Here is a 15,175-nt window from a genome sequence, read left to right as displayed (position 1 = left end):
AAGAGCCATCTATGGGAGTCCCACCACATCAGATATGGATGTTACTCCTGGTTGTTCTTGGTGTCCAGAAACATTCAGGACCTTTGACCCATGCTGGACGTCAGTCATCTAAATTGTTATTTGAAGAGTCATTCAAAATGATAATGATACAATTAATTCTGCCATGCTTGCAGAAAGGAGATTGATTTCACTCTGTGGATCTTCAGGATGCTTCCTTTAACATCAGGATAGTCAAAGCATACAGCAGATTCCTGCACTTCTAGGTGGGACACCGTCACTACCAGTTCAGAACATTACCATTGTGTCTCACCACAGTCCCCCAGATGTTCACCAAATGTATGGCCCTTGTAGCCACACACATTTACCTGCTGAAAATCGGGATATTCCCCTTACTGGAAAACTGGCTTCTTGCTTTCTCTATGAAGGAAATGCTCATCATGTCAAGACAGTACTTGCTTCAGTTATGCTTTTTTTGTGGGGATTTCTGTAAACCATCAAAAATCTCAGCTGAAGCCTATTTAATTTCTCAGGAAAGAAAATGTGTTATTGTCCAATAATTCAGGGCTCTCATTGTATAAACTAAATCTTGTTGCAGCAGCAATTTTAAGAATATTGGGTCTCATGCCAGTTTCCATCCAGACAGTTCCCATGCTAGTCCACCTATGATGATGTTGCAGTAGATATTGAAAGTACAGTGAGATAAAGCCACAGACTGCATGATACAGACCATCAGACTTTATTTTCCTGCTAATAGCACCTCTCCTGGTGGACAGACCCATACAACCTCGCATACAGAACTTTTTTCATCCACAAATAGCCACAGCTGTGGTTACAGTGGATATGTCCTTGCTGAAGTGGATGACACTGTTTAAACATGACAGTCCAGGGAATGTGGAACACAGACAAAACCATGTTGTACATCAGTTTATTTTTGATGGTAGTGGTCTTCCTAGCACTGCAAGCATTTCAAGACAGTCTCCCCCAAGGTGCAGTGTCCATTTAATCTGACAACATGACATTGGTATAGTACACCAGCAAACAGGGAGGAACTCATTCTTATCCCTTTGTTGAAAGGATATGGGAATGGGTCATAGCTTCACATTGCTTTCTCATAGTAGCACGTCCCAGATGTATCCAGTGTGATTGTGCAGAGGTTGAGCAAGCAAATATTGCTTCTTCACTAATGACCTCTCAAGGAGTGAATAGTTCACAATATTTTCATAAGATGGGGAAGTTCCTTGTTGCAGTCTTTTTGCTACACTGCCTAACACCAAATGGTACTTTTCCGTTATCGGGGCAACAATTCTAACGCACTAGCATGCGCACGTAGTGATCGCACAGCTGTTAGGCCTGAAACGGTTATTTTGAAAGAGAAAGAAACGGACATTAATGTGCTGCAGTGTTTGTGTGATTTGACATTAGTAACAACAGTAGCAGTACCAGACGCTTTGCATTTGCAGAGATCATTTCAGCAGTTTGTTTTATTAAACAACTTTCTTGTATAGTTGACTTTGACATAAAGGAGCTGGAAAAGCATTGGTTTATTTAGTTAGCGAGTAATTATCCAGACAAGTCTCATTTGTCTGAAGTGGCCCCCATTTCTCTATTACCTGAGACCTTTGGTTGACCAACTTACTCGTGGTTGCTTACAGATTACAAAAAGAGAAGGAAGAAGATCGTGAAATAATCATTTCACAATGCATTTACTTTGCGTAAATACAGTACTCAATCTGCTTACAAAGAGCGGGTGGTCTTGAGGAGTCTATAAAACAGAGCACATTTTAAAAGTACATTTCCATGCCATGTTTTAACTTTTGGCAATGCACTTCAGACTTTTAAGAGTATTATGGGGAAGAAACTTTTTTGTAAGTGTTAACTGAATAGTAAACAAACACTAACAATGACACCAGGGAAGCATGGGGTTCACTGCAAAAGTACATGTTTGACAACAAAGATTGCGATCAAGCTTTACAGAGCTGTTTATGTAGCAGGTATGCGGATTCTTTTGGGAAGGTGTAGAACGGCATAAAACCAAAAGTTTGACACAAGATATTAAATATGAAATATAGGAACGCATTCCTATAATTCCAGCGGATGTCTATATGGTTACCTTGCTTCCGTTCAGACTTACTGATGGATTTCTCTCTCTTTTTTTTTTCTTTTTACTGTCTTCTTTTTTCATTTCCTCCTATCCTGGCAGCTGATTGGGCTTGTTTCAAAGAAAGCAGACATGCGTCTGAAATGGGAGATGGGGAAGGGAATACCTAAATGCAATGCTTAGAAATGCTGTCTTACATCGTCTTACAGTTCTTACATTTCACTGCATTTTCCCTGAGAGCATCTACACGGGTGCAAACACTGTTTTAGTTTAGGAATATATACCAGATCATGTACTTCTATTATATCTTCTAAAACACATTTTTAGCATTGCATGGTGTGTCGATGGGCAATCCCTTTAATAAAACTGACATTGTCACATAAAACTTGCAGTATTTTGTTTATATAACAAAGGATTACATGGCCGATTATTGGCATATACATTGTGTTTTAGTTTAATTTTATGTTGCTTGATTCAAACTATATCTGTGTTGCCAAAGGGAATACATTTTCAGAAATGTTCTGCTGCAGTTGTTTGCATAATCATATCCTTCCACATGAAAGGTCAAACTTTGAACGTGAAATAAAAATGCATCTTAATCTGACAGGAAAATAAGTGTGTGTGGTACCCACATCAGCAGCAGCTGTGCGATTATTGCGAGCATGTGCTAAGATTCCAAGCGCTCATTTGAACTGTTGCCCGATAAAAGAAAAGTACCAAATTCAATATTTTTTTCTTTTTCTTCCTCAAGAGGGATATTCACCAAGGGAAAAATTATCTGACAATTGGCTCTAAAGGCTGCTTTATACCTCCCCTCCATTCTCCGGATTTCCAGGTATCGGCAGAAGCCAAGGTCATTCTTATGACCATATCTTGACCATGCTAGATTTGGTTTCCCTTGTTATGACCTCTGCTCTGGAAAAGATTCCTTCTCTTATCCCAACATCTGAAGTAGGTGCTCCATCCATCTGGCCAACTTCATCCAGACATTAAGTATATCTGGTTAACTGCACAGTTTCGCCAGTTCCAGTAATGGCCAGAGACCCAACATTTCCATCACAGTTGAAGGAGATAATAATGGTTGTTCAAAAAACGTTCACAAGGAAAGTCTGCAAAGGCAAATGGCAGAAGTTCTTATGTTGGGCAAGCACTTGTAAAACTGATCCATATTCCTGTCATACCTTTCTTAGAAGAAGTTTTTTATGTGGGTAAAACGCTTGAGGGATACAGTTTATCAGCATATGTATGATAAAAACAGAAACAAGCTAAGTGCCTTAGCCAGGCATATAATGGAATTCCCTGCACATAGTTTTGGTTTTAAGGTTTTGCTAAATGTTTTTTTTTCCTGACAAGAGGGGAGGCAATTACAATAATTATGTAGAACGCATTGAACTGAAATGGATTTTAAAATTACAGGCACATATATATCCGGGACTGAATAATTGTGTGTGTGTTAAACCAGAGCTGGATGCTCGTCCTTTTAAATAAATTAAGTGTTAAATTGTTGGTTAAATAATTCAATTATATAATTGTATTATTGTTTTATTAATTGATTGTTGAAGTTTAAATATAAAACGAGTGAATGGTTGTTCTGTTGTATTGACGACTTGAGAAAGCATAGGTGTACTACGTGAAAGTGCTTGTCTACATTAAATCATCATTTTTACAGTCATGGTGGCCATCTGAAGTTTGTGTTTCATATTTTCATTTTATTTCCAAGAAGACCTTTGGGCTTTTCTTGGTTTATGTTTTTACCAGAATGATATATTTAATTGGTATCAGTCTGGACACTGAAAAAATCCTGATCATGTATTTCTTACCAAATTGTCCCTTCCAAAGGGACCTTGATGAGCACCAGGGACATCAAATTCACCCATGCTGTTCAAATTGTCCTTTATTGCATGGGTAAAATCTTATGTAATTATTATACCATTTTGGTGTCACTCAATCTGGAGAGTCTGCAAGCAGCAGCATATTAGGAGATTAGGGGAAGGGCTCATGTTGGCAAGTGATTGATGGTTGCTGGAAGAAAGCCCACATGCTTCAGTGATTGGACCAATGCCAATCAAATCTACCATTCTTGTGAGCAGTTAACCTACTTTTACTCCAAAATTTTAAGTACTGTTTTACAATTTATGCAGCACCACAAGGCAAAAATTCAGTGTAACAGAAATTTGCAAAGAAAAATGAAGCAAATTAACAACATCCACTACATATTAAATTGATCAGTAATATCACTAAATATGGCTAGAATGTTATCAAAGTGATTGTAGATGAGCCAGTAGTTCAGCTAATTAGAATGGAATAACAAAGTTATTAATACTCCTGTAGCTTAAAATAGGTGTAGGGGGGAAAGCATTATGGTAAAACTTAATTACTGCATGCAGTGTCATGCTAATGTAACAACCAGAGAATGGTAAGGCCAAATATTTCTTACTGTTTATGTTGCTTACTGCTAGTAATGCTTTATTCTAGCATTGACAGTGCCACCCTCTGCACCCCCACATAGCCTTAACACTTTGTTAATGGTTGTTTGATGTGTTTGACTTTTTTGAATATCTTTTTATTATATTTTCAAAAATTGTATGTATGCTAAAGGCTGTACTCACTGCTTGCATATATTCATAAAAAAGTCAAGCCTTTGGACAGTAATTAAGGAGGACACTGCTTGAGTAAAGAATGTGGGCAGTGATTGCTACTGCGCATCTTGTGAAGTCCTTAGATTTATGCTTGAAATTGTGAAATAATGCTTTCTAACACATTTGATGAAGCATTCACAGGTACAAGCTTGACAGAGGTGTTCCTTTAACATTTTTATGAATGACAGTAGTTTAGTGGCACATCTAATATTCTTTGATAATTTGTTCCAGTCAGTTGGAAGAATTTTAGAGAAGGCTGTTTAAGTGATGGAGATATTTAAGGGAGCTATGTACAGCATGATGGCTGCTGAGTCTCTAAGAGAATAGAGATAACTTATATTTTACAGGTGGGTAGTATTTATGTATTAGTTTGAAAGCCAATTTACTGAACAAAAAATGGTGCTCTATCTGATATTGAGATCCAGTTATTTTTTTCTTCACAGTAGAACAATGATACTCAGAATGGAGACTTAAGTGTGTAAATCTTTATTCATAGGTTCATAGGTAAATACTAGGATATCAGTCTGCAGATTGTTACAAGCCTAGCCAATAACTAGAGGTCAGAATCAAACCTTGTATTTGTGAGGTAATGATTTTAAGCATTATGCCAAACCCCCCCCCCCTAAAAAAAAATAATTTTTTAAACCAGGTAGGCCCATAGGACACACAGTCCCTTTTCAGGGGCAACCTGGAAACAGTGTCTAGTTAAGTCAATTACTCAAGAGCACACAGTGGCCAGTGAGGGCTAAGGGAGTCAAACTCTGTACCACAGGAACTACAACTCACAGCCTTAATCCACTGTGCCAACTGCCAGAGTATTTTATTTTCTGACTTTTGAAGAAGGATGATGTTTTGAACCGATAGGAAGCCAAAGATTGATAAAGCATATTTAAATCAGTGTAATAAAATGTTAAGAAATACACATGTTTAACTGCAGTGATAAGGAGATGAGAATTTTTTAAGCCGCTTTTAGTTGAGTCACTACACTTGGGGAAAAGTTAAGACTCAGATCCAGAATAATTCTAAGGTAATTTTGTTGCACAACAGCAGGAAGTTGGAGTCCAGTAGTGTGTTTTCAGACAGTTGTAATGTAGTACCAAACAACATTGCAGTAGTTTTAATGGTGTTAAGTATAAGATGATTTTTATGTACCGTAAAAGAGCTACATCAGTCTAAAAGGAGTTTGATGTCAGAGACATGCTTACCTGCCAAAGTGAAAATGAAATCATCAGCATACAGTTGATAATTTCATTTGGCAATATCCAATGGCAGATTGTTAACAGAGAATAACAGAGAAATTAAAACTAATCCTTGAGGCAACAGTTAGTTGAAGTTGCCAAGTGGAGACCGAAAATTGTTAGTGACCAATACAAAGGATCTGTGTATGTAAGATAACTAGAGAACCAGGAGGAAACTTTCTTAGAAAAGACATTGTTTTAGCAAAAATATTTTGAAAAATACTTATGGTAGCAGTGGGGTTAATGGATGTTGTAAACTGGCAACCAGTTAGTCAATTCAAGTTTTGTATTGAGTATATCTTCAGATGGCTCAATTATGTTCTTCATATTAATGTTTACTGATTGAAGGGTGTAGGTTTTGAAGAAGCAAGTGGAAATAAGGGTATTGTGGTCATTTAGATTATTGGGTAAGATCTTGAGTGATTTATTATGTTAAGGGATGCTGATTACTGGTAAGACCAAGGTGGAGTTAGACTGTTAATTTGCTGCTTGGTTTCTGCAAGAACCACTTGTAAGAGGTGGTGTGAGTGAGGCAATCTTTGGAGTTTATTGTGTTAGATGATTTTCTCAGCATTGTTGTTTTCAAATTGGGCTTGGCTTGACTCATAATTCAATTTAAAATTCACTGCAAAGAGTTAATCCTTATGACAGTCATTTATATAAAAATACTACTAAATCTTGCTATTTGGGTATTATTTTATTAATTTTTTTATCCTGCTTTGCTTTAGGCTGTAGTCCATGAAAAGGAAGGGTTATTGGGATACATCTACTGTGACTTCTTCTATAGATCTAACAAACCTAATCAGGTAAGACAATGGACCACTGTTGCATTACAGTATTGCACACAGTTGCCTAGTGACTACATAAGTAAAAACATTTCCTTATTAGTGAAAAATCAAAAGATCATATACAATGCCACTATAAATTGAAGTACATTCTTGTCACACATACCTTTATTTGAATTCTACAAGACAGTATCAGGAATATTGTACAAGTATGCTTTTTTTAAACAACTTGTCATATGCTTTAAGTATTGCTGCAAATTAATCACCTATAAAAGAGGTCCTCTTGTATTTATCTGAATGAACAGTTTTTACATATTTGTTATTGAGCAAAAGTTGCGAACAACTTCATTAATGTGTTTATGTAAAATGTTAATGTTTCATAAATCTTGAAGTCTCAGAAAAAATCGAATGTGCATTTTATTCCCCATACCCTGTGAGTGTTGTTACATTTTATTTTTGTGTCTAAAAGCTGTTTAGCCATTTGAGGTGTATGTGCATGGGTGCGTGCATGTAGGTTATAAGTAATCTACTTAGCTAGATCTCTCTCTATATCCTTCTGATTTGTGCTGCTGATGGTTTGGAAATGCATGCTTGTACTGTGGTGACATAACTAATCCATGTAACATTTTATTTAGAATTTTCTGTTTGATTATTCTTTTTAGAATACAGGTATGCCTGTGGAAGTATCTTTTGTGGCTTTAATTTTTTTTCCTTCAAAATGGTGAGCTTCATAATCAACAACATGGCACAGAGTGATGGAGCTATGACTGCTATTCTAAAGACATGGGTGTGAGTAATGGGCCTGGCAGCTGATGAAGCTAGCTGTGGAGGATTGGCACTGTGTGGCCAATGCTGGCTTGACCATTTTGAATGGAGAGTGATGCTGAAAGTGGCACATCTTCAGCATCACTGTGCATATTGAGGGGAGGGGGATACTGAAGCACAAGGATGGAAAGGAAAGCACTGTGCTGCCAAGGAATGCCCAGCACTGTAACCAAAACCATAAGCATACAGCTGCATTACAACCTGGCAAAGCAGAATGTACCTTATGCATGCCTGCTGCCAGACGGAAGTGGAGCGTAAGACATAGATGAAAAATCCAGCCATTTATGGCAGCTAGTGCTTCATCTTAAGGCTATGGACTGTTAATGAGCTGCTTCCTATAGTCCAGGTTTTGACTCCCTCAGTCTTTGTTTACCTTCTGTGTGACTCTTAGCAAATCACTTAACCAGATAGTGCTGTTGGGGGCAATGGGAAATTGTGCTAGGCTCACCAGTGCCCTCCTGGACCACATGCCACATGAAGAAGGGTGTGTGCATGTGCGTGCATGCCTGTGTGACAACAGGCACGATATTCAAGAAAACAGCACCCACTATAGTAACCTTGGAAAATATGCAATGTAATGCAACATCCCAGATAAAAATGCAATCAAAATAAAAACTGTAATCATAAGTGTATTAAAAAGAAAAGTGCTTTCACCCATAGGGCTTCATCAGATCTCTGTTAGAAATGAGCATCCATAAAATCAATCATACGCTAAAATAGGAGAAAAAAAAAGTCAGTAAATGTGTGGAAAAAAATGCAAGTGACTATGCATTTGTATATGTTGTAGCAGATCAGAAAACAAGTGGAAACCATCAAAAATGTCCAAGAAAAGTAAAAAAAAAAAAAAAAAAGGAGCAAACATGTCATGTCAAAACCATTAATAAAATATTTTTTGGTTCAGTTTCCTAAGTTGAAGAGTGCATTTAATTGAACAAGCAGAATAAAGTCCCGGCGGGTTGTAGGCATTAAAACAAATTTGCCATCCAATCTCTTTCTTTTTAAGATGCTACTTAAAGTTCCCCTCAAGTGGACCTTTCCTGATAATGTCCAGAATGTGAAAGTGACAAAAGACTGGTGATTCAGTGCTGTTCTTTGCAAGAGAATTCTTGCTTAGTTTATTTCTAATTTTATTCTCCTTTTAAACCTAGAACTAGTATTTCCTTTATAAAAAAAAAGACACTTGGAACACTGGGGTCTGTAAATAATCTTTTCACTTTCACTGTTACAGTTCCCAGCCATCTTACTGTCCCATTTTGGGGCATACGAAAAAAATCTCTGCAGATCATAAGGTCTCAAAAGGTAAAGAAAGGGGACCCACATTTCTAAGATACCAAGCCTGTCCATACTGTCCATGTTGTGAAAGTCCCTTCTAAGTAAGACATAATGTTTCTACCTTTTTTGAAAGCAAAAGAAGGTACAGGATCTGTAATCTCACCAGTCAATTACTAGACATAATGGACCAGTTGTCACAAATTATCTTTTTAATCTCATGGGCATCTTCACTGAAAGTTAAGGTCATATTTCTTTTTAGTTTCTCTTTCTTTTGGTAAGTATAGGGATTAATGAAATCATTTAAAAATGTCTTTGTTGTTCATATAAGGAAGTGCTCTCCCTTGTGTTTAGTTCCATAATAGGATCAAAAATATGTCTGATAGTCCCACTTTTCTACTCCCTCTCAAGAAAATCTCTGTGGAGGTCCTACAGTTTCTTTAGAAAATTAACTGTTTCTCTGGACTCACAAGCAATCCACATACCTTATGACTTTATTATATTATGCTTAGTCATTTGTGGGTGCCTGCTGCTGCCATGAAGCAGCAAGGTTACCTGGGTGGGTTTACGAAATAAATTATTGTAAAGTTCTTGTGACTGTCTGTGCTTATAAACTGTGAGATCCAGAAAACTAATTTTATGGTAATCGTGGCGAGTAGTAAATTTCAAAAAGCCAGTCTTTGTGCAATGTATACAAAAGATTCTTAACTTCCACTAAACCTTCCCATACAATAAAAATATCATCAACAAATCTTAAGTAACATCTGAAGCACCAGAACTCTAAGTTATAGACTGTTTCATTCTCCCCCTTAGCTAATGCCAAATTAGCTAGGCTCCTAGCCATAGTTGCTCACAGTTTGTAAATACTACCATTATATCCAAAAGTTAATTAGTGAAACCAAGGCTGCCCACAAACTGCAATATCCAAAAAGCAGGAGACCAGGGTCCAGTTCACACAAACAATGTTTATTGAGCACTTTTGTCTTTCCAATAGAAACTTCTTCAAAATAACGCAACATATTACCTAACAGCCTTATATATGCTATCCCAACAAATTGGTAGTCATTGTTAACTAATTAATAAAATACTGTCCTGAAGGACATAAAAACATTTAAAAAGCAACACATATAGATTGCACTCACAATAAGAAAGAAAAAATACTGCAGTTAAAAACATGTAAAAGATACTTGGCAAATAAATATATAAATATATTCTGTAATAAGTTAAAATTAATCAGAACAGCAGAGGGTAGAATGATAAATACATATGTATTTTTCATATGCATAAATATTGATATTTGCTGTTCTGATTATTTTTAACTTATTACAGAATATATTTATATATTTATTTGTCAAGTATATTGTACATGTTTTTAACTGCAATCTTTTTTCTTTCTTATTGTATGTGCAATATATATGTGTGTGCTGCTTTTTAAATGTTTTTATGTCCTTCAAGACAGCATTTTATTAATTAGTTAATGATGGCTACCAATTTGTTGGGATAGCATATGTAAGGCTGTTGGGTAATGTGTTGTGTTATTATGAAGAAGTTTCTATTGGAGAGACGAAAGCGCTCAAAAGTTAATTAGGGTAATCTCACCTGAAAAGACTAAGGTTCCCTTCATTGAATCTTTCACAGCCTCTATGCAGAACAATTGGAGCAGCACAGTAATAGAGTGCATGTACATCAATAGTCATCAAAATCAAATTGCCAGTGACAGGAACTGATCTAATTTTCCTCAGAAAATCAAGTGTCCAACACAAAGGAGTTAGCCCTGCTAGCTAGAGGTTTAGTATGATATTCCAGAAAATCATTGGTGGTTCAATGATGCCACATTCCCCTGCTACCACTGGCTGTATGAGGAGTGGATCATGAATATTCTTGAGGCTTGGGAATCCCAAAAAAAAAAAAAATCTAGATAAATTAGGATGGGCTACTGCTAGGAAGTCATGAAGTCTTCTGCTAAGGTCTTCCTCATAAAGCTTTTGCAGGGTGTCATATATGTTTTTATATGTGGAAGTAACATACTCTGTGCTGACCTTACAGTAAAAGTCAGTGTTACTAAGCATCACTTCAATCTTTTGAATATAATTATCAGTGTCAGTAACAAATATGCCCCCTCCCTTGTCAGCTGTCATGAACCAATGTGATTTATCCGAGCTCATGCCTCTGAGGGCTTCAATTTAATCTTTACTCATATTGAAAAATTTCTTGCAGCAAGGTTTACTGAGTGCTCTTCTGACATCTGCCTTGCATTTACTTTCAAAATTACTCAGCGCTGGATTAATGGTAGGGCAAAAATCACTCTTTTCCCCCCATTTGTAACCTATTCCGGTTGTTATTGATGGTGTTTTGCACTTTATCTTGAAAAAATACTTGCACATTCAGCTTCTGCACACACAAATTTAAGTCGATGGTATTTTATCACCTGACTCCAGTCATGGTGAGCCTTTTTCTAGGAGCTTTTTAGGGGTTTAGAAGAGTGATTCCAGACCTTTGTCTGGGGTTTGGAAATCCTTTTGTTGGGTAAAAGGTCATGAGTCCCTTTAGGTCTCTCTTCCATTGGTAGGTGCTGACCCTGAGAGGCTAAAGAAATCCTTGGTATCCCTACTGAACATACTGTGCTCTCTGATTCCTTGGAGTGGAATTCAGATGAACATCCATCTGCAGCTCTCTCCTATGATGAATGTCTGGCTTCAAAGAGCCTGAACCCACTTGAAAAACCTTTGAGGTATCTTGCAGGAAGTGAACACTAGTGTTAGTTTCCCTGGTAGACAAATCTTGGTGATGTGTCAGATAACTTTGGACTGCTCTAGGAGAAGAATTGAATTATGGAGGGAAGAGGGCAGTATGCATCCAAATGTTTAGTGTTAGATTTCCATTTCTGGGAGACTGGTATGTTGTTTTCTAGGTTTCCTTTCAAAATGAAGTCTCCATCTGTGTCTTCCTCTTGGGAAGTCACTGTTATTCCTTGATGTCATGTTTTCATAGTTTCATTTCTTTGACTTTCATTTTGTGGGCAACCACTCTAAATCGAATCTCATTGAATTTGCTGTCTGGTGCACTGGACTGTGGCTTTTTCTTCAAGAGTAATACTTTCATTAGGAACCAGGTCTTGGATTTTTTTATTGTGTTTAATAAAAACACTTGCTTCCTCAAAAATGCTGTTCCATTGAGTCAGAAGGTCCTTTTCATCACTATGACACATAGGAATTTTGCTAAATCTCAGTCCTCTAGATAGTCTGTTATCCTCAAAGCTGGTGTTAAGGAATGTTTCTCCCATTGTACATTTTTCAGACTTTTTTTCCATTTGAAACATGGTAGTTTCCAGATTGCTTGTGTTGCACTTTGTATCCATGGGTAAATTCCTTTTGCTAGTGCTGCTGTACAGCAGTTGTGTTTTGTCCCAGCATGGTTCATAGGCTATCGGCCCTAGGGCCTGTACAAGCCTAGCCATAACAATTCCCTGGCTATTTCTTCCCACAATATTTACTTCCATGGACCCCTGTCTAGCAGGGCGACTGACGTGATCCCCGAGGTAAATTTCTTATCTCCCATCCAGTCATCAAGGTTTCTTTTGAAGAGGGCCAAGGAGGCACTCTGCTTGACATGTATGAGCAGTCTATTCCAGAGTATGGGGAGTCTCTGGGTCAGGAACCTATCCCTCCAGCATGTTTTGTTCAATGTGATAACAAGGTTTAGGTCCCTGGAGTGTGTGGCTGTGATGGATTGGGATTTCTTTAAGTGTAGCATGTCCAACAGCTCTGAGTTTGACATGGCCTTGTATGTTAGGCAGAGATTGCCTCTGAGTAGACGATATGCGACAGAGTATAGCTGGAGTTTTTTTAGCCGGTCAGCATAGGGCATCTGCTTTAGGTCTGTGATTTTTTTAGTGAGGTGTTTCTGTGGCCTTTCCAATTGTAGATGTCTTGTGAGGTACATACCAAATGGGGCATTGTACTCTATGATGGGTCTAATGAGGGATGAGTGCAGTGGGACAGTGACCTTCTTTTTTCTGGATGAAAAACCCTTAGTGATGAGGTGTGCCACATAGAAGGATTTCCTGACTGTTGTGGTGATGTGGTTATCGAAGGTGAGACCACTGTCCACCTAAGTCTCTCATCACACTTTTCGGTATTTAGTGTACTGCCACCTATGTGGTTATTCATGGGTACATGGTTTTTCCCAAAGGGGATAACTATACACTTCTTGGTAATGAGCTTGAGCCAATACCTCTAGCACCAAGCATCTGCTTCTGTAAAGCCGTTTTGTAGAATATCCACATCATTTGGGGATTCAATAATGGCTCCCAGTTTGCAGTCATCTGTGAACTTAGCCAGAGTCCCTTAGTGTTGGCCTGTACTTCAACAAGAGCGGTCCCAGGACTGAACCTTGAGGTACTCCACTTGTCACTTGTCTGGAGCTGGATTTGGAGTCGGCTACTTTTACAGTGTGGGTTCTGTCAGTAAGCCAGTTGACAACCCATCGAGTGACACACGGGTTTATGCCCAGCATAGTAAGTTTATCTGTGATTCCAGAGTGGGGGATGGTGTCGAATGCCATGGCGAGGTCCAGATAGGCTGTGTGGACCACCTTACCCTCGTCCACAGCTCTGGAAACTGATTCGAAAAAGTCAGTGAGGATCAGGAGACATGATCAGCCCTTCACGAACCCAAACTGGGTGGGGTCCAGTGTTTGAAGGTTGCCAATTTCTTTATTTATAAGTTCCATGCTAATACATTCCATGGCCTTGCAGATCAGACTCGTCAGACTGATGGGATGGTAGTTCCCAGGATCCAAGGTGGATCTTGCCTTGTGGAGTGGGATAACTGTAGCTGTGTGCCACTCAGTGGGCATGAATCCTGAGGTGGGACTATGATTAAACATGACACTTAGGTGAGGTGCCAGTTCATTTTGTAGTTCATGTAGTACACAGCCTGGGATGTCGTCTGGTCTGCGATTTATACCTGTGTGGCCGTGATTACCGGAATTTGGCAATCTTTCGGTATTGAGATGGGCCTTTTAGGGGGTGAGAGGGGGGTGATGAAATGGCACTGAGTCGATCTGCCAGGATATTGACAATGTCCTTGGAATCAGAATATTTAATGCCATTCTGTTGTAGCGTGGAGCAGATCTGAGAATTGCCATTTAGATTCTTGACATAGCTATAGAATGCCTTGTGGTTGTCTTTGGAATCTTTGGCAATTTTAATTTCGTAACTAGCTTTGGAGGATTTTATGAGGGATCTCAGCTTCTTCCTGAGGCTGGTAAGGGAGTTTTTTGCATGCTGGGATTTTCCTCTTTTCTGCAACAGTTTCTTCCTTTTGTTGTATAGTTTGTTTATTACAGGGGACCACCAGATTGGCTTCCTTTTTTTGGAGGTGAGCATCTTGGTTCTGTTTGGGATGACAAGATTCATGCACTAGTGGATGTGCTTGTACAGTGCTTTAGTGTAGGATTTGGCAGTCAAACTTTCAATTCCTGTCTGCATGGGTGTCATGAAGTTTGTCATTTCTGACTTGAGTAGCATGAAGTTGGCCTTGGGGAATTTTTTTATGGAGGTTTCCTTACTGGGGGGTGGGGGTGGGATGTAGATGTCAAAGTTGATTAGCTTATGGTCAGACCTAACCAACGAGGGGGTTGACCACTGGTGTGGAGCATCGATTTCCCATGTTGGTAATCACCAGGTCCAGGATATTGTGGCCCATGATGGTACTATGGATTAGTTTATCCAGGGAGTTGAAATTTATGAATTCCAAGAACTGTTGGACAAAGGTTTTGGTACACTTTCAGCAGACTTCTAAACTCATCATTTGGCAGAGGATGCATTACTCTTGTATTGTCTTCAGTGAAGTCAGCCCTCTATCTTAATGCTGGGGGACAACTTTCTTCTCGCATCTCTGTTGCAGTGTTTGAGAATGAAATGAAAGTGCAGCCTGTTTGTACCTCAGCAATAAAGCAAATAGATCTGATAAGAGATGAAGATCATCAGCCTGTCTGCCTCCTTAGCTGTGACGATAGGTTAAATTATCAAGTATAACTACTGCTTATGCTTTTAGAGAAGATGTATAAACAGTAAAGTGAAAAGTCCTAACAAGAGGATAAGGAGATCGGTCTAGGTCGTGTGCAAAGCTTAGTGGTACAATTTGTCTTCACCCACACTATTGTAGTAAAAGTCAAGAATGTAGAGTAGTTAAGATATGGTATGAAAGCACAGCTTATATGATGTCAAGGCTATGAGGTATGAGGATCTGGTAAAAGTAGATGTTATGGATTGTATGCTACCTAGGCTTTGCGCATAGATTAATTTGCCCAAAAGAA

General features: G+C 38.4%; 1 protein-coding gene across 1 annotated transcript in view; it reads left to right on the top strand.

Annotated features, from left to right (window-relative positions):
- LOC122802327 (mitochondrial intermediate peptidase) overlaps positions 1-15,175 on the top strand; it is a 2,150,265-nt gene that overhangs the window by 1,693,410 nt on the left and 441,680 nt on the right. Inside the window, exon 13 of the mRNA XM_044071968.1 lies at positions 6,704-6,781. Coding sequence (XP_043927903.1) covers positions 6,704-6,781 — 78 coding nt within the window. The remainder of the gene's footprint in view (positions 1-6,703; positions 6,782-15,175) is intronic.

The sequence above is a fragment of the Protopterus annectens genome, chromosome 5.part0, assembly GCF_019279795.1.
Source record: "Protopterus annectens isolate FY-2018-M chromosome 5.part0, PAN1.0, whole genome shotgun sequence".
In the NCBI taxonomy this organism is placed as follows: Eukaryota; Metazoa; Chordata; order Ceratodontiformes; family Protopteridae; genus Protopterus; species Protopterus annectens.
Note: the sequence above shows the minus strand (reverse complement) of the source record. Positions and strands in the feature narration are given on the sequence as shown.